This window comes from Carassius auratus, chromosome 8 (genome assembly GCF_003368295.1).
Source record: "Carassius auratus strain Wakin chromosome 8, ASM336829v1, whole genome shotgun sequence".
Taxonomy (NCBI): Eukaryota; Metazoa; Chordata; class Actinopteri; order Cypriniformes; family Cyprinidae; genus Carassius; species Carassius auratus.
In genome coordinates this window covers 21,821,325-21,842,269 of record NC_039250.1, presented here as the reverse complement: position 1 = coordinate 21,842,269, position 20,945 = coordinate 21,821,325, and the positions used below count along the sequence as shown (strand labels likewise).

Sequence of the window (20,945 nt, the reverse complement as noted above, 5' to 3'; positions counted from 1 at the left end):
CAATGGTCTGTGAATGCACAGCTTATCGCTCTCAAACAGGACTGTTTATTTCGGGTACTCTGCTTACATACGCGCTCACATACTCAGAGACACGTGAATAATTGAATCTGCCTTTCTCTGTTTTCCCTAATTCTATTTTCTTTTACATGTTCAAGACATGTTATTTTATATATTTCAACTCTTTTGCACAACACATGTTTGAAAACCCCTGCCATAGAGGACATTAGCTGGCCACTCATTGTAAGACCTGATGAGTACCATAGTACGACAGGTCTGTCTGTTTCTCTCCTTCACTAAATCTCTTCCATTTCTTTTTGCCCCTCTCTCACCTGTCAACCCATTGTCTGCTTAAATACCAACATAATTCTTCATCCTAATGATGAAATGTGCAAACATCTCCACAAACCTCACTACCTGCTGTGCAGAATGATAATGCTGGCTAGTGTTAAATACTGTTATACATCTTCCTCAGTCATGTGGGACGACATTTAAGCATTTTTGATTACCCAGAGGGCTTTTGGCAGGTTTAAGACATCATGGGACACCACGTTTAATTACAGTGCAGTTTATTTTATTCTTTGGTACAATATACAACGATCGCTGACTAATTAGAGGATGGATATGGAGAGAAATCTCCCTTTATTGTAAACCCTGGACTCTTTGTCAGCACTTTGATGAATAGCTTCTGATATAGCATGTAGAACTACCTCACAATCTGCAAGTAGCAAGCTATTTGTTAGGTTGACGAGTTGCTCCATAAATCATCTCCTCTTCTCACATGAATTGATCAAATCAGGCCTGCCCGTGTGGAATGAGATGCGGAGCAGCTACGAATGCCATGATGAAGTAAAGGCTGCAACAAAGTCTGAAAATATTCAGCGTAAAACCAACTAACTCCTCTCCCTCGGCCGACTTTCTTTCATCTGTGATCAGTATGTAAAAATATTCCCCCTGTTCCTTAAGGACTGGACTTGGTGCACATACTTTGTTAAAGGATTGTTTGAGCATAGCGAACAGGTCGGGCTGTGTGATGTTGACTTATAAATCATTTGGCTTTGAATGGCGGATTTGGGACAGTATCATTGATCCTCTGGATCTCCACTGGCTCCAGTTAAAGGTTAGAAAGTTGATTTCAAGCTTTCGGCTATGTGCAAAAAGATGCCTTGATCTCCTTCCTTATGCTGGTGTGCGCTCTAGATCATTGTTATTGCTTATGTCAACATTATCAAGCTTTCCCTTGGCAGGTGCAATGCTGTAAATGCCAACAGTCTTCTGTCAATAGTCAGATCAGTTTGTGTCTTATGTATACTTAATTATTGCATACTAAATATGAGTAAAAATGAAAAAGGTTTGTCTTTTTTTTTGTACTGTCTTGTCTATTGTTTAAATGTCAAAAAATGTGGCAGCTATGAAAATCAAGAGTTAGTGGAGAAAGTTTCTTATCATAGTAACTTGCTATTTCAATTTATGTAGCCAAATAACTTTCAAAAGTTTGGGGTCAGTCATTTTTTTAAAGAACTTTTACTTTTATTCACAAAGAGTGCATTAAATTGATTATAAGTGAGAGGAAAGACTTTAAAAAGTTAGTAATGATTTCAAATAAAAGCAATTCAAAAAAAACTTGTTTCTTCAGCAACTTTAAAAATTTATCATGGTTTTGACAAAAACATTAGCCTGTTTTAAACTCTGACAATAACAAGAAATGTTTCTTGATAGGGGTGCTCCGATCACGATCGGCCGATCGTTATGCGCATCTCGTCAGTAAAGCCGGTTCTCTAATCAACGGATAATTCCATCAGGTGTGTGATTTCACATAGAGCAGCTGTTACTACACAGAGCCGTTGTTAACTGAGAAGATGCGCCAAAAAACGCTGAAAATGAAGTGGATTTGCGCATCTTCTCTATTAACAACGGCTCTGTGAAGTAACAGCTGCTCTATGTGAAATCACACACCTGATGGAATTATCCGCTGATTAGAGAACCGGCTTTACTGACGAGATGCGCATAACGATCGGCCGATCGTGATCGGAGCACCTCTATTTCTTGAGCAGTAAATCAGTATATTATAATGATTTCTGAAGAATCATGTGACACTTAAGAATGGAGTAATGATTATATAAATCCAGCTTTCCATCACCGACATAAATTACATGTTAAAAAATTGTAATTGTAATTATATTTCACAATATTAATGTTTAATATTGTTGTGATTTCTATACCAAGAACCCTTATTAACACTCTCCGCACATGAGAGAAGTCAGTCTGGACAGTGTCTGTATTCTTACACTAATCATTCCACATTGCATTTGACGGCTGAGAAATTTTCATTTTCTGCCAATGTGAACCCTAACAAGTTTAGATGATTTGGCTTGGTTCCAGGCCATGATATAACTTCAATGGCACTACTGTATTCAAATCAATTTTATTTATTCTTATAGCTTTTTCAATTTAAGCTAAATGAAAGGAAAATTAAACTCTGGTGAGTTTGCATTAATAAGAATAACAGTGTGCTGTGTTCAGTGTCAGCTGAAGGCACCAAGGGGTTCAGATGTTTGATCAGACGCTAATCAATTGGGAATGCAGCAGGGAGAGGCGTGAGCGCCATTGATTTTGCCCTTCTGCAGAGCACAGCTAACACACAGTGTGAAAGGGGACATCGGATGCCTATTTTCCACAAGTTGGTATGATTCTTAAGAGTCTTCATGGAATGTCTGCAAAATACTTTGGTTAAAAATTCCTTAATTGGTTGTGTAAAATAACACCCTTTTTGTCTTGTCAAAAACAGCTTTGTTCACAAAAAGTAATTTCGGAGCATATCACTTTAAATGATAATGTGCTACTGCTCTCCCCACCCCTCTCTTGTGTTTACATCAAACTACAAAACATATGGATTGCTTACGTGACATTATTGTCACTTTAGTTGCTCAAGCACAGAGAAAATGGTGGACAGCGTACAATGGGCAGAAGGAGGAAATATGCTAATACGGGACAGTCTGTCAGTGGACATGGGCGGGGCTTGAGCAGTATGATGTCATTGTGCTCAGAAACTCAAAACGATTTGACAATTGAGACTGTTTCGTTTTTTGTAGGATTAAAAAAGGAGTGAATTTATCCACACGCTGCTAAGACACATTTATATAAAAATTTTCATCCGATGTCTCCTTTAAAAGCCACTTTCCAAATAAACAAACGGCCACACCATTGTGGTTTGTAACATGAAACACGTCACACAGAACCACATTTCAAACAGTTTCATCATTTTTTATTCTCCTGTTGCAGTGAATGGTTGTACTGTATGTACAGCAACCTGTGAATGAATATGATGATAAAAGACGGCTCAACTAACAGTTGTCAGTTTGTTCATGTATTTGCAGTTACAGTGCAACATGTTTTAATATTACTGTCAATTGTTCACTGTCATCTTTGTGGTGATTTGGAAAGCTGTCTCTGAGAGCACCAATCAGGGTATGACCCTAGAAAATTAGTTGAACTCCATCAGTTAACCCGGTTTACTTGGTTCATGTCCAAGAATTGGATCAAAGAATTAGTTTGGCTCAACAACTTGACACTCTGCCATTGATTCAGAGGTAAATTACAGACACTACAGAAAAGTCACTGGAGAACTCATAATAATAAAGCATAGTTTTTTTTTCTTTAGTAAAGAAGTAGTTTCTAAAACAGTAAGTTTCATCTAACAAGTCCTCTCTAATACCTGAGGGAAAAACTTGAGCAACAGCAAACTCTGAACTTTCTAACCTACATTGTGGAGGTGAGACTGAGGCAGTTCAAAACAACTACGGTGATCCAGCATCTTCAGAAGGTTAATAGGGAAATTGGCCTGAAATCCATTGTCTATCTGAATTATTCACCAAGTGTAATTTATTTTTTTACTGAAGTGTCTCCTATGAAGGCAGAGGGTAAATTGCTCCCTCACTTGTCCTGAGGCCAAAAGCTCATTTAACACTTTTCAGTGGAACTGGCCTGCTTATAATTGTCTTAGCTTTAGATTGTGAATGTGTTTTCCACTAGCCCTTAGAACACAAAGCTATTTAAAAATAGCAATATAATATAATATAATATAATATAATATTTAACAAGGATGCATCAACATTTACATTAAATATATAATGTTACAAAAGCTTTATATTTCAAAGAAATGCTGTTCTTTTGAACTTTTTATCAAGACTAGAACATTCGTGGCCACAGAAAATAACTTTCTTACATTACTAATGCATTAGAGCATGTAGCTTAATCAGATCGTAAAAGGGACATTACTATTACAAGTGGTGACAGAATCAGAAATTTGTGTAATTTGTTCACACAAGATTTATTAACTAAACACTAACACATAACTAGTCTAAACAAACAAACAAACATACAATCACTCATAGGGGAAGGTCAAAGTGACTGAATGCATGAAAGCATTAGAGCAACAGGGCATGAAGCTATGAAAAGAGTCAGTTAACCACTTGAGTAAAACCATCAGTGCTGTTTTACAATGGGCTCTACAGCTTATACTAAACCTCTGTTTTGTTTAGTTAAATGTATGATACTTGCATTTCCTTGGCTTTTGACGAGTGTCTAGATGCAGTCTCAGATGAAAGTCTTGATGGTTTTAAGGTTTGGTGATGTTGGAGTTGAAATCACGTTCTTCCGGATTTGAAGGGGGATGAACTCCAATGTTTCTGACTCGTGGTGATTGGGAGTTTCTTACCAGGTGGAAAGTGAAGAAGAGCTAAGAGAGCCATCAGCTGAGATCCAAGGATCAAGAAGAGTTCTAGCTCATCTGCCTCATCTAAAAAAAGCAGTGTTGAGGCCTGCCAGGATGGCTGCATCGGCTCTGTGACCAGAGAACAGGAAGGGGATGAGAGAAGCATGAAGAGACTAAAAAGCGAGGCGGGTCACTGATGTGAGGCCTTTTAAGTTCTGTGGAGGTCACACCTCTTTGGGGTCAAAGAGCCAATAGAGACTTGCACTTTTGGAGGGAAAGTTTATGATTCTTTTCCTTAGAGCATGGTATTTTGCATATGCAATTGGATTGGATGTTGATGCCAAAACTGTTAAAGTTTCTTTGATCACTAACATGTTGCATGCATATCAACATACAATATACACTCTCATTTAGATCATCAAAATATGAATTCAAAAAGACGAAACATGGTATAGGTGAGGCTATATTAACTAGTGATCAATCATAAGCATGCATAAAACAGTATTCAATGCACAAGACCATATACAAGAAGGTAGTAATCATACACAATGACCTGGGGATATACATGATATAGGGAAGTCATAGAAAAATGTGTCTATGAATTAATGAAAGAAGTTGGAATGTGTCTGTATTAGAGAGAATTAATTAGGGGGGAAGATTCTCTTTTAGGGTGTAAAGTTTTTCTGATCTGGTCGAGGTGTCCTGGTTACCATGGTAACACATAGAAGGGTCAGCATTAAATCCTCTACTTGAGTGTGCACCAGTTGATGTCTAAATTTAGGATCTTGTGTGATTGACAGAAAGAAACTGGTATGAATCAGCCAAAGATTTAAGCTTTACCACATCCTGAACACTTCCTGAGGCTGAGGTTTATTTTAACACTTGAAGGTTGCTGTTTGTTGAGTGTACAGGATGTATTCAGGGCGAAACAATGATCTGAACTCAAATATCTCGTTTTTGTCAGCACACAACATGACTGTGATCTCCAGCTCCCCAGTATACCTTCTCGGCTTTTGAAAACTGTTCTGATATTACTATTCTGAAATTCTGCTGCTGTTCTTTGTAGCCATCTGCAGTCATGAAATATCTTATATATAACTGTAATTATATGGGAAGCAGGTCATTATTAAGAGGATTTCTTTTCACGCTAAACTGTGTGCACTTTTCAGTGGCATCCCTGGGAAGAATTGTGGTACCATTATTCTCACCGCAGAGGAACTCGGAAACTGTCGGGTAAGTCAGCAGTTTTATTTTATCCTCCAAAGAAAAGTTTTACTCATAAATAATTTTTTTTCAACCCCTTTTCACTTCAAAATTATCGCAACTCTTCAACAATGAAAAACTTTACTGACATGATTCACTTTGATAAGAAAGCTGACTGTTATACTCTTGAGTTTAGACTCCCTTCACTGCCATTCACTGCCTTGCAGCCAAATACTGTGTCTATGTCTGAAATAAAAGGGTAACAACATTTGAACATCAAAGCCACCTTTAAATACTTTCATTTCCATCTTACTGACAAAATGTTATTAAAACATAAATAATGGACTGACAGAAGCCATGGTTTTTATAGTCACACGTTTGCATCATTATTTAATACTTCTAATATTCATTATTAACCGTCTTTTACACTGGCCATTTACATTATTCTGCTTAACTAAATAAAGACCAGAGCATAGGCTTGATGGAGAAGCAGCTGAAAAATGACTGAAGTGAAGATCATTGGAGCATTGCCCTTTGGGTACTGTTGGAGCTTTTGATCTAATACACAATGAAGGCTTTGTTTGTCTCCCTTGTTCTTCTGAATACTTTTAGCTGCTATTTTAAGACGCGCTCTTATTGAACCAAAGGGTCATGAAATTGGCATCAAGGTTTTCAAGGAGGAATGATCACACAGTGGAATGCTGCAGCAACTGGTCTCACAGCTTGAGTGTAAATGGTCTTAAAATAGCTTTGAAAAAATCAAAGTGAGATATGGATTATGTGGCCTCTTTGAACCAGTTCAAGAGTGATGACGTCTCCCCCTTAGAAGTCCCCTTCTAAGACCTGTGTGCTCATAACATGTTTTGTTAGATCTGCATTGATTGTCTGGCCCTAAGCATCTGGAGAAGACCAAGTATCAAGCATTTAATATTCTGCTTATGCATTTGAAACCTGTTCTGACATCAGTCTTGATTTCTCTTGGACCAAACCAGCGAATAGCACTCTATGGATATGATGAGAGGGATCTTATAAATGGGAGCGATGGCGTGGAACAATGATAAGCAATAAATTGTAAATCATTTCCTGAATAATTATGTTAATATCCCATACAAAGCCATATAAATATGTATACAAAATATTATTTAAATAATTAAAAATATATATTTAATTAATAATTAACAATTTAACAGTTCAATTTAAGGCTATATATAACATTTTAAATAGGATTTATTGCAACAAATATAATAAAAGAAAAATGTATCTTTTGTAATGTATCTATCATCTGTAATGATACTAATTGCATTTTCATGAAAGTTTTGAATTCTTGCTTCATTTCAAGTCAGACAGATGTTAATTTACAAACTACTTTGATGGATTTATTCAGTTTGTTCAGAGTAAAGGAGTTGAAAACACCTTTTAAATCCCTTTGTGTAATTCATTAAAATAACTTAAAAGAACTAAAATAATTATTTGTTTCGACTACAATAGTTAGCCAGCAAAGACAAAGAATAACATGTTTTATGTTGCAGTCCTCAGTCATTTTATTTCATCATATTCTCTTTAGACTGCATGGTAACGTGATTTAAAATCAATTTAAAATAATAAAGTAATTAAGTAAAATAAAGTAACAATATAGTATATTTCATTTCATTTCAAAATATAAGCATTCAATTTGTAGATTTAGTGGAGGAGGTCGGAAAAAAAGTTCTCCCTCCCATCTCTTTATCATGTCTTACTGGAACGTTCCAGTTTCGTCCCTCTGTCTAGTAAAGTTAACTCTGTCACTGGTGATAGTACTCATTAAATCACTGAAATAGCAGTGCAGAGTAAATTACAGCTTTTCCGAGTTGTAAATGGCTATGTTACACTGACTACAAGCTCAAACACACAAAGGACTGCTCATTTGAGCCATCTATTGCACACACATGCAGCCTCACTCAAGCTCATTTGAAATGCTCAAAAAGCTTTTCCACTCTGTGAGGGTAATATATTGGTACATCTGCTTCATCTATATATATATTTCACATGGTAGATCAAAAGATTTTACAGGATGTTATGAAAGGCTGGGTTTTGATCAGGTACATGCAAAGAACTGCTATGAGGAAATGCACCGTGTGGAGACGAATCCTCCGCTTAATAGCAGGAATGAGGTTTGCAAATATCTTCAAAAGTCTGTCTCTTTCCAAGAAGTTACATAGATGAATCCCATTCAGAAACCAGATAAAACCTGCAAATCCAAAATAATGAATGAAATGTTTCATCTCTGAAGGAAATTGTGGCCAAAGACAGGCAGCTTTAGCTGTGATGTGAAATGCTTTGACTGGCTGTCATTTATAAAACTAACTATGCTGTCATTTAAGTTGTTTACTGTTGCTGAAGAAAGAATTGCATCCACTATAAGACTGACGCTTGTGCTCAATTGCTCATAGAAAACTAGCATAGGTTAATATTTTTAGTTTTCCTCTGCCGAAATAGTTTTGAGCTCAAATTAATCTTGCCACTAAGGTCTTTTCATGGGATCATAATCGCTGTGAATGCTTGGTTTGAATGGGGCTGTTAATCATGTGCAAAGTCCTCCACACACTGTGGTTTAGTTTTAGTCAAGAAACAATTCAGGCAATGTGTAATAGAAGGCAGTGCTCCCTCGGCCATTAAATGTAAGGTGAATTGTCCCTAGAGAGTGGAAAGACCACTGGCCATGTCCATCAGTGGATATACCATTAAGACTAATGACTTTATATCAGTCAGACCTCACACCATACCATTATGGCTAATGAGGGTTGTTTCCATTGTGTTGATAACATCCCTCTGGCCTGAGAAGCCCCTAGCAAGCAGGTTTACAATGATGTCAGTCATTACTGGAGTGTAATTTGCAGTATCAACTGCACATCATGTGAATGATTCCTTTGGAAATGTTCTATATCTCCTTCAATCTCTTCTCTCACTCACTCTTCGTCTCTCCTCACTGACTCAAGCCTACAATTTCATCATTCTCTGAATGGCACTCTAAATGCAAGATAGTGTTTAGCGGCTAATTGGTTCAAATGGAACTGATGCGTGTTGATGCCAGACTCAGATTAACCATTTGGGTCACAAAATACCCATTTAGGGGCCACAGGCGGTTTTTCATTTGTATCCCGAGAAATTCCAGGTAATAATAAAAATGTATGATTCATGTGGACTGTTATTTTAGTATTATTTATATACTATTGTTATTTATATTGTGAATCCTTTTTTTTCCTCTTTTAATATATCTGTATTTTGCCGCCATGACATCATCTTCACTTGGCTGAAATCTTTTCATTAGCAAATTATTTATTTCATAGTTCTAAGACGAGTTGTTTTTACCTTTAAAGATTTTAATGGAGTATGAGTCTGAAGCATATGACGTATATAAAAATATGTGTACATATACAGTATATGGCTGTGCTGTGTAGACATGGTGGGGGGTGAATTGTGCCTGAGGGTCCAGAATCTTATCATTCATCAAAGCTGCACAAGAAAAAGCAACGTGCCTCTGATTTCACTAGATTTAGCTGTTCTCTGCTCTATTTCCATCTTTTACCTTCCATTTTCCTTCCCTTTCCCCCTTGTTCTTTGTTTCTTTCCTTCTTTCTCTCTTTCTTTTGTTTCTCTCAATCTCAGGACTGTGCATCAATGCAGTTCTGTGCCAATAAGCTGGATAAGAAAGACTTCTTTGGCCGTTCTGACCCGTTCATGGTGTTCTACAGAAGTAATGAGGACGGAACGTGAGTTAGCTGTCTTTCTCACTCTAAGGCACAGACAGGAAAGCGTGTCTTCTTTTTTCTTTTTTTTTTTTGATGTCTTAAGAAAATTGTTCTAGCCAATAAAATTCTCTTAGAACTCACTTAAGGCTTACAGTGTGCAAACTAACTGTGATCAAATATAATCATGCAATGTTTACTGCTTTGTTTGAGTTTAACATCTTTGTTTTTTGTTTCTTAGGTTCACTATCTGCCATAAAACTGAAGTGGTAAAGAATACACTGAATCCCGTCTGGCAGCCGTTCACCATTCCTGTCAGAGCGTTGTGCAATGGAGATTATGACAGGTGCACTCACACATACACACACACACACACAGACATACATGTCAGTATGTACTGATGCTTGTTAACAGCTCTCGTTCACTAACAGTGCATGTGCGTAAAACCAGTGGGCAAAAGCTTTCACACAGTAATGGATTTGTCTATTTATATATAAATATATATATTTTTTAGATAAAACTCACACATAAATCACAGAAATTTCCTTATATTGTATTTTTACATATTATGTTTTTGTTATTTTTATTTCTTTTGACAAAATTTGTAAATAGATATTTAAAAAATGATACAATTAATAATAGTAACATATATTATATTATATATTATATTATATATTATATATTATATTATATTTGTCATGTAAAAAATAATGTACTTACTTTTTCAGAGTAACAAATGTGTTTGAAGCAGTCAATCACATGTAGTCTAGGACTATATAAAGATGTTTAGTATATGTAGTTGGTTAAGCGTGTATTATGCTAATGAACCTGTGGGCACAAGCTTCTTTATTTAGAATCATTGTAGCAGTAAGGATTTAACATTACAATGAGGAGAAGTGCCCATTTATGTGCATGCAGTGTTGTGAATCCTGCAGAATAGACTCTGTGGATGTGTGTGTTGAGAGGAATCGTGTCCATGTGTTCTCTGATTCGGTTGCACGTTGAGACCAGATTTGCTGGTACTCATTGCATCAGCATTATTTGATCACAAGCAGCCCTGTTCACAGTTCTGCACTGTTGTGATTTATGTGCTCTACAAGGACACATTATTTTTCCTTTGTACTTTTTGTGTAGCAGATATTTGTGTGTTTGGACTGCACTCTCTTTGTTGGTCTCCACAGGTCTATGTACTATCCAGTGTGTGTCAATCAGTTTGTTGTGTTCATAAATATTTGGTAGGCTATACTTTTTATGTGTGTGTGTGGGTGTTAATTTTCATGGCCCAGGTGAGGTTTGCAGACATGTTGGCAGCTGTGTGTTGTCTGAGAGCTGTCATAGCCGATCAGGACACAGGGAACAGAACCACCTGCCACCCAGTCCCCACCTGGCCTCTGAACCCGTGCGTGTGAAAGAGATGAGCGAAAGAGGAAAGGGAAACTCCAGCTGTTGTGGTGCTGTGCTAATTATTACCTGCTGCAATGATGCCAGCAGAGAGGAGTATTTATATTGCGGTTAGAAATGTCTGTATTTAGAGTTGTATGTGTTATACAGATCCTAATATATTGGATTTAAGTCAGAATAGGGTCAGTCTGTGTCAAATGGCCCAAACTTCCAAAAATATGGAATGACTTTAGAAAGATGGCAGTATCATTGTTATTTTTACACAGAGATTTGTTGGTCTGAGAGTCCAATCTGTTGACTTTAGCAATCTTTGCTGCGTTAAATGCCAATGGTAACAGTTCATGCAGTTTCCATGCCTCATTCAATGAAACCTAAATCGAGAAGTATTAAATATATCTATATTTTTTCCCATTTTTGAACTGTGACCATTGGCATATAATGCAAAAAAGGATTGCTAAAGTCAACAGATTTTACTGATAGACCTATCATAATTTCCCCCTGCAATCTGGTACAAAATAGTGGATTACTCAGTAAATATTTATTCATTGCATTCAATATTTTGGCTTTCTTCTTCATGTATGTATTCCACCAGGAAAAAAAATTGTCATGCAATGACTGGGAAAAGGCTAAGCGTATGATATTTTTTAATTATTTGATTCATTTGAGAAACATCACATGTGAAAAAGTGCTTCTATACTGATGATAAGCTTAGGTTGTGCTGATACGGTTCAAAAGCTCAAGCTGAGTTAGTTTTCAACAGCTGTGACCATCAGTGTGTATCTCCTGGGTGTTTGTCTCTTTCTTTTCAGAGACAAATGCTTTTGTGGCATCAGGTTAGCAAAGAGGGTAGCGTCTCCTTCAGGGGTCTTAAACAAATGAGAGCAAATTTGGTTTGATTGACATGAGGGGAAGCCATAATTTGCCCATAGTGTCACAACTGATCTGCATCTGTCTGTGATCTTGGGGAGAGACAGGAACAGCACTTAACCCTGTCAATCAGCCACGCTCCTGAGGGAAACATCTCAGACTTTACAGAGAAAAATACTGCAGGGCTTCCTGATGTATCATGCACCTCTGGCTGGTTGGTAGGGAGTTGTGGAAGTTGTTTTTCTGTAGAATGTCTTATAAAATAGTTATGTTAAGCAGTGGAGTTTTTAGTCTATAAAAGGGCGTAGAAATTCTAATCAGACTACACATTTTCCTATATTTTTCTAGTATTTTTTTTGAATTGTGAAGAATTTTTTTTCTATAATATTTTTTCATTATTTAAAAATATACGCTACTGTTCAAATGTTTGGATTTGACAAGATTGTCTTTGAAAGAGATGTCTGAGCGCTGCATTTATTTGATAAAAACAGAAAAAACACTAATATTGAGAAATGTGCTGATTTGAAGTCCAATAAATATTTTTTTTATTATTAGCAATGTTAAGAATAGTTGTTCTGCTTAATATTTTTGTGGAAACTATCATCTTTTTTCAGGGTTCTTTAAAAAATAAAAAGACATAATTTGTTTGAAATAGAAATCTTTTGTAACAGTTTAAAGTCTTTGCTGCAACTTTTGACAAATTTAATACATCCTTTGCTAAATAAAAGTATTAATTCCTTAAGAAATCTTACTGACCCTCCAAAATTGAACAGTAGTGTATATAATATAATCATTTTCTCCACTCTAGTTTATTATTGTGGTGTAATATATTTCAGAGTAAACATAAAATAATCTGTGATTGGCCACTTACATATCACTCAGACTCTTGGCTAGAACAAGCTTCTTTGTGAACTGGACCTTTTGCTATTTAGTTGAAATTCTGTGAAACTGCTGGTTGCCTGTCTTTAGGGAATCTGAGAACTGATAGACAGGATGTGGGCCATATGATCTCTGATGAATCTGCTGCATCTGTTCTCTTACACCAGAGCTGAACCAGTCTGCTTTACCAGCAGATGGAGAGTTTCCCCATGCACTCTATGGAAAAGCTCAGATGAGGCTGTGTGTTTAGGTCCATTCTTTCATTCCAACTCAGATGATGCTTCTGTGCCTTCTGTGTGAGATTTCATTACTACCATTGCAGAGTAAACAACAAGCAAATGATTCTAATCAAACAACTGTACAAAATCATCATTTGCATCCTATGACGGTAGATATTCTTTTCTGATTTACCATCACATTTCCACTTTTCTAGCATAATCATGTGAAAAAAATAAACAAGTACAGACAAGGACGGGCAGGCATGAATTACCATCAACCAGCATGGTTTTTCTTGTGAAGCTTGTTGACCAGTGGAGGCTTTCTGTTTAAGCTTGCAGTTCACCTATAAAAGAAAATGTCAACATTTATTATGATGCCACTCTTTATAAAATGTATACAAATAAAATCATATTTGAAAGAATGTGTCAGGTTTTTTTAATTGTCCACAAAATGAAAGTCAATAGAACCCAATGTTGTCTTGTCATTTGCACCATGGACACAAAAGTCGAAACATTCTTTAAAATATTTTATTTTATGTTCTAGATAAGAAAGTCATACAGATTTTGCATGCAAAACACAACATACAGTTGCGATCAAAATTATTCAACCCCCTTGACCTGCAAGACATTTTGCTGCGGTGAACAACATTTTATGAAATCAATTCAACACATGCAACAGTAAAGTATTAGAGAAAGTTTGTTAATACACTTTTGAGTGATTCTGAGAATGGAACATTGATGAATCATGATAAAATTCAAACTGGCTCTAAACATTCATGTTCAAAATTATTCAACCCCCTTTGTGCAGAATCTTTTATTCTTTAAAATCACCAATAAATGCTGTCTGTAAGTGATTAGAAGCTTCTGTCACCTCTCTACTACAGTTTTGGCCCATTCCTCGCATGAAAACGATTCCAGATCACTGATAATCTTTGGTTTTCACATTGCCACTGCTTTCTTCAAATTCAACCATATATTTGCAATGAGAATTAAGCCTGGAGACTGAACAGGCCACTTAAGAACATTCTATGACTGATCCCTGAACCAAGCAGAAGTAGATTGGGATGTGTACTTTGGGATGACTGTCCTGCAGGAAAGTCCATTGATAATCAGCTTCAGTCTTTGCAACAAAGGCATCACAATTCTTGTCAAAATGGCCTGATAGAATCCATGATTTCGTTCATACAGTCGTGATTTCCACTTCCTGCTACAGTAAAGAAACCCCATAACAGGACTGATCCACCACCAAGTTTGACAATGCAGATGGTGTTCTTCTGCTCATGAACTTTGCCTGTTTTGCAGCAGACATACCGCTGATCCATGGGTCCAAAAAGTTGCAGTTTGGTCACATCACCCCATAAAACATTCCTCCAGAGCTCCACAGGTCTACACAAATAAATTTTATCAAGTTCAAGATGGCCTTTTGTTCTTCTTGATCAAGAGTGGTATTCTGCAAGATGTCTCAACATGAAGGCCATACTTGTCTAGTGTTCTTCTTACACGCTGCATTGAAATGGTTTCCCTCCTTTCATCGGGTCATCTTGCAGGTCTTTGGCTGTACATTGCAGGTTTTTCTCAGTTGCTCTGATTAAATGTTTTATGATATTGTGCTTTTTCTTCCAACACCCTCAAAGGTTTTCTGGTAAAACACACTTTAAACTTAGGGAATAAGGCTGAGAGCTGTGTCTCTAGGAACTTTCAATGTCTTGGAAATCTTCATATAGTCTTAGTCTTTCTAAAGTAATACAATATTTATTCTCTTTAGCTTTTGTGAGATCTCTGTTGACATTTTTGCTGCTTAACTTTAAAATCATGCATGGGCTAACTGTATGTGTAACAGCTCAAGCTAATTCTGTTTTTAATAGAGTTTCTAAAAGCTTAATTGTGTTTTGAGACTGTTTCATTCCCCACCATGCAAATAAGTGATTTAAAAACAGCCATGTTTAATAGGGGTTGAATAATTATGACATAGCAGTATTATTAAAAAATCTTATAACTCAAAAATATGACATTATATATTGACAATATCACTTTTAATATGCCAGTGAACTGTTATAGATGCAATTTTTATTTTATCCTGGATCTTCAGAAAAGCTTGTATTTGTAAAGTACTGCAGTCTCTAGGGGGTTGAGTAATTTTGATTGCAACTGTACATTAGGCTAGTTATTAACAGGGAAGAAGAATGATCAGCTGAATTGTGTGTAATCTTTACAGTTGCCTGTTTTTTATTCATTAATTTGTATTGTAACTGTAAATTCAAGCACATCCCTGCATTTTGTAATAACAAGAGTGTTACATGCCTTGGCGCCAAATACCGTTTAAAGCTATTACCCTCAAAAGCCATTTTTATTAACGAGTCTACAAATCTCAGCCGCCTCTGTACAACTGATTGTGTTAACTTGCTTTGAACAGAATGAGTTTATAATTATTCAAAACTTCAGATTTAATTATTGTTTAAATGAAACTCGCCTGCGTCCTGTCAGGTGAAGTGATGCTCCACGGCTGCTCTGTGTCAAAGCCCGAGAGTTCAGTCCCTGCCGACCGCTGTTTAATTCAGAGTGCACTGTCTGGATAATGGCCTGTAATTGGTTGGTTTTAGCATGGAGATGAAAACCACAGAGAGAGCCTCTCAGCCCTGTTTTAATCAGAAAGCATCCATCAGTTCAGCTCCGAGTCTGAAATATCGCAAACCATGTTCTGTTTTTCATTTTTCAGGTCAATTAAAGTGGAGGTGTATGACTGGGACAGAGATGGCAGGTAGAGAAACATTCACATTTGTTTTTTTTCCCACACTACACATTTATGTAATATATTCTCCTATGTATGTATTTGGTACACCCTACACAAAGGCACTTCTTTTTTTCAAATCATATTTTTAACTCGATAACGTAGCTGCAAAATTCCCCTCTAGCTTCTTGCGGTGCTGTCAGCTCTGCTGTAAAAAACCTGGCAGTAACAAATACTGTTCACTCCAGATCTTATAAAAAAAGTTCAAATCCATCTATCTTCATCATCACAGACCGTAAGAGTCTCATTGTTGTTCTTTGTGCTTCAGTCATGATTTTATCGGGGAGTTCACCACCAGCTACAGAGAGCTCTCTCGTGGTCAGAGTCAGTTCAACGTGTACGAGGTGAGTTCACTGAAGCAGATACTGATCCATTGATCATCAGAGGCTTTGCTGTATTCAGATAAAAGAGTGATTCTAGATTCATGAATTTATGGTGTCAGAGAAGAAATAAAAATGTTTGTGTATGTAAGCTTAAATTTGTTTGTTTTTTTCACCGATAAGTTTTATAATTTTTGTTGCTGTTGTTTTATAATGATAAAATATATGCATTATATAAAATTTGTATAATATGTTTATGTAAACATTTTACATAATATGTATGGGTATATATGTATACAGTACCACTTTGTGAACCCCTTGCAGAATCTGTGAAAATTTGAATAATTTTAACAAAATAATAGAGATCATACATAATGCATGTTATTTTTTATTTAGTACTGTCCTGAGTAAGATATTTTACATGAAAGATGTTTACATTTAGTCCACAAGACAAAAATTCAATTAAATGTGTTTTTGATCTAGATTTAAACAGAGAGAGTGTGTCTGAACCCCGAACATTATCAGGAAGGCTATTCCAGAGTTTGGGAGTCAAATGTGAAAAAGCTCTACCTCCTTTAGTGGATTTTGCTATCCTAGGAACTACCAAATGTCCAGAGTTTTGTGACCTTAGGGAGCGTGATGGATGGTAGGGTGGTAGAAGACTAGTTAGGTACGCAGGAGCTAAACCATTTAGGGCCTTATAGGTAAGTAATGATAATTTGTAACTGATATGGAACTTAATAGGTAGCCAGTGCAGAGACTGTAAAATTGGGGTAATATGGTAATATTTTCTTGACCTGGTAAGGACTCTAGCCGCTGCATTTTGGACTACCTGTAGCTTGTTTATTGATGATGCAGGACAACCACCTAGAAGTGCAGTACAATAGTCCAGCCTAGAGTTAATAAATGCATGAATTAGCTTTTCTGCATCAGAAACAGGTAACGTTGCGTAGCTTGGCGATGTTTCTAAGATGGAACAATGCTGTTTTTGTAATATGGGAAATATGGTTTTCAGAAAACAATTTGCTGTCTAATATAAGACTAAGATTTTTGGTTGAAGAGGAAGTAACAATACATCCGTCTAGTTGCAAATTGTAATCTATGAGATTCTGTGTACTGTTTTTTTGGTCCAATAATTAATATCACTGTCTTATCCGAATTTAATAGGATAACATTATTGGTCATCCAATCTTTTACATTTTTAACACACTCTGTTAGCTTAGATCATTTTGAAGTTTCATCTGGTCTTGTTGAAATATATAGCTGAGTATCATCAGCATAACAGTGGAAACTAAACAAGAGTCCCTTGTTTGTTCTAAACAGTTAAACTGAGCACTTTCTTCAGAAAAATCCTCCCTCCATGTTCTGCTAATTCTTTTGCATATTTGAACCGTTTTCAGCAGTGACTGTATGATTTTTGAAATCCATCTTTTCACACTGAGGAGAATTGACTGTTCAGAAGAAACAAGGGACTCGTAAACAACCATCACAAAACAAAAAACAGTCATGGATCATCCAGGTAACCACACACATTATTAAGACCCAAGGGTTCACAAACTTTTGAATGGGGTTGAATCATTTCAGAATTTTTTTTGTCTTGTGGACTAAATGTAAAAATTTTATGTAAAATGTCTTACTCAGGAAAGTACTAAATAAAAAATAACATGCATTTTGTATAATCTCTCTTATTTTGTTAAAATTATCCAAATTTTCAAAGATTCTGCAAATCACAAACACAAAAGGGTTCACAAACGTTCAAGCGGCACTCTATATGTATGTGTATATGTGTGCCCCTGGACCACAAAATGAAATTGAAAGATTCATATATGAAGATTCGTCAATAAATAAGCTTTTCATTGATGTATGGCTTGTTAGGATAGGACGATATTTGGCTGATATACACTATCTGGAAATCTGTAATCTGAGGGTGCAAAAAAATTATAAATATTGAGAAAAATCACCATTAAAATGTTCCAAATGAAGTTCTTAGCAATGCATATTAATAATCAAAAATACGTTTTGATATATTTACAGTTGGGAATTTACAATATCTTCATGGAACATGATCTTTCCTTAAATACCATATAGAATTTTTTGGCATAAAAGAAAAATGTATGATTTTGACCCATACAATATATTCTTGGCTATTGCTTTAAATATACCCATGCTACTTATTACTTATTAGCCCAGCGGTGGGGTCAGGGGGTGACTGGTGAGATGTTCTGCAGGAGTGTGACAGTCCCAGTGGTGTGCTGAAAGGATCTGGGGTTTCCTGGGGATTGAGTTGGACAAACAACACTAGAAGCTGCGGTGTCGGTTCAGTTAAACCTCAATCCATACAAATCACATCATCTGTGTCCTGGTTTCCAAACTGTTAGCTAAGGTAGAAGTTCTTAGCAATGCATATTGGTAAACAAAAATTACGTTTTGATATATACAATGGGGAATTTACAAAATATCTTCATGGAACATGATCTTTACTTAATATCCTATTGATTTTTGGCATAAAATAAAAATGTATCATTTTGACCCTTACAATGTATTGTTGTCTATTGCTACAAATATACCCATGCTACTTATGACTGGTTTTGTGGTCCAAGGACACACACACACACACACACACACACACTTTGTGGTTTATGGGAACTCTCCATAGGCGTACTAGTTTTTATACTGTACAAACTGTATTTTCCATTACCAACTCTACACCTAAACCTACCCCTTACAGAAAACTACTGGCAATTTCTGAATTTCATAAACACCGTTTGTATGGTTTTTTTAAGCCTTTCGTTTCATGGGAACACAGGAAGTGTCCTCATAAACCATGTATACATTGTAGTACCCTACACATTTGTGTCCTCATAAACCATATATACTAGTACACACACACACACACACACAAACACCTGGGTTACATGATTACATGATTTCCACTCATTTTAGGTAATGTATTCAGGCTTCTTTTTAGACAACTACTACTTACTACTACTAGTATTATTATTATTATTGTTTTGTTATAATGTTTATATTATTTTATATAATATTAATAATACTGTAATAATAATGTTTTAATGCTGTGCTGACCATACCGACAACTTGTACCAGCCATGTTGGAGATGGTTTTTAGTTAATAATGAACAAAAAAATATGTTGTACATGCATAATCTAATGTTTTATCTAAGAACCTGAGTTTTCATTTGCACTGAGTTGGATTTTCTTAATATCTGTTCCATGAGAGATTCAGCAAGCAATGAAAAATTGCACCATTTCAAGTCTCCCTTATTTGCTCTCTGTGATTATCACACTTTGTCTGCCAGCAAGTACAGCAGCGGCAAATGAGTGTGAGAGATTGCTTTTGATGGTTTATGGAAGAGAGAGAGTAAAAAACAATGCGTCCAATGCATGACAGGGTACAAAGCGTGTGTTTATGTGAGAAAGGAGGAGAGAGTAACAGATAGCTATGTAGAAGTGAGGAGTGTGTTTAATGTGTTGTGTGTGTGTGTGTGTGTGTGTGCATTAGCCCAGTGGTGGGGTGAGGGGGTGGTGAGATGTTCTGCAGGAGTGTGACAGTCCCAGTGGTGTGCTGAAAGGATCTGGGGTTTCCTGGGGATTGAGTTGGACAAACAACACTAGAAGCTGCGGTGTCGGTTCAGTTAAACCCCAATCCATACAAATCACATCATCTGTGTCCTGGTTTCCAAACTGTTAGCTAAGGTTGCGTATGTAACCGACCTGAACTGGATTTCTCAAAGCATCTGAACACTTAGATCAGTTGTGTCTTTAAAAGCAAGTGGGACAGAAACGACTGGGAATGATCCAGCAGCAGAGCTCTCAAACTTCTCTTCTTTTGGACAAGTAATGGGTCTAATAAGAACCATTTTCTCTCATTCTCTGTCTCTCACACACTCCCACGAAATTATGTGTCATTTGTACATTTTCTTTTTCAGGTGGTAAACCCTAAAAAGAAACTCAAAAAGAGGAGATACATCAACTCTGGCACAGTGAGTAGTGAATTTGCTTGCCTAAAATCCTGCGCAAAATCAGTATTTTTGTCTCGTTTTCCAGCACAAACATTTAAACATGCTAAACTTACCTTAGAAGTACTACTGCATAACATAAGATTTATTTTCAATATATCTTAAATTAAGTTTACATTTCTTATCACACTGTCAAATATTTTTTTCTTGCTTCAAGAAAATGTAACTAAATTCTGTCATAGTTATGCCTAAAACAAGAAAAAATAATATTTGTTCAACATAATAAAAATAATTCAAGAGATGTTCTCTAATAACAAGTTCTCGTTTTTCAGAACAATGGTACTCTCTCTTTAGTAACATTGTTATTTAAGTATTATTTCTAGATTTATTAACATTTTAAAATTAGCTTATAGAAATATATATTTCTATACATACATACATATAGTTAACAATAACAGAACAATTTTGCATCTCAAATGAATTTTGTCCTGTTTCCAGGATGTTCATATCTTTTTTTTTTTTTACTAGAAAACTAGAGAAAAACACCGAAAACAAAGAGCTTTATGCATTGCATTCACTGCATTCTTACATAGATTAATTTTGTCCAGCTGTATTCCACAAAGACTCTGAACGTCTGGATATTATTCAGATAAATTACTTGAGAATCTGAGATCTGAGTCCCCTGACTGAATAGTGCTTTCTGTTTCATCCTCTGATAAGGTGAGCAGTGAGGAAGTAATATTGGAGGTCTGGGTTGATAACAGTGATTGATGATCCACAAAGACTCTCCGCATTGACTGCCATGAATTGGCTTTGAGATTGTAATCAAAACTCAAATGAATAGTCCATCACCTGT

The 20,945-nt window shown here is 36.1% G+C and overlaps 1 protein-coding gene across 1 annotated transcript in view; it reads left to right on the top strand.

Annotated features, from left to right (window-relative positions):
* The window catches only part of LOC113106820 (copine-5-like), a 70,891-nt gene that overhangs the window by 29,163 nt on the left and 20,783 nt on the right, over positions 1 to 20,945 (top strand). Inside the window, exons 8-13 of the mRNA XM_026268839.1 lie at positions 5,881 to 5,944; positions 9,560 to 9,663; positions 9,881 to 9,985; positions 15,721 to 15,762; positions 16,061 to 16,136; positions 20,060 to 20,113. Coding sequence (XP_026124624.1) covers positions 5,881 to 5,944; positions 9,560 to 9,663; positions 9,881 to 9,985; positions 15,721 to 15,762; positions 16,061 to 16,136; positions 20,060 to 20,113 — 445 coding nt within the window. The remainder of the gene's footprint in view (positions 1 to 5,880; positions 5,945 to 9,559; positions 9,664 to 9,880; positions 9,986 to 15,720; positions 15,763 to 16,060; positions 16,137 to 20,059; positions 20,114 to 20,945) is intronic.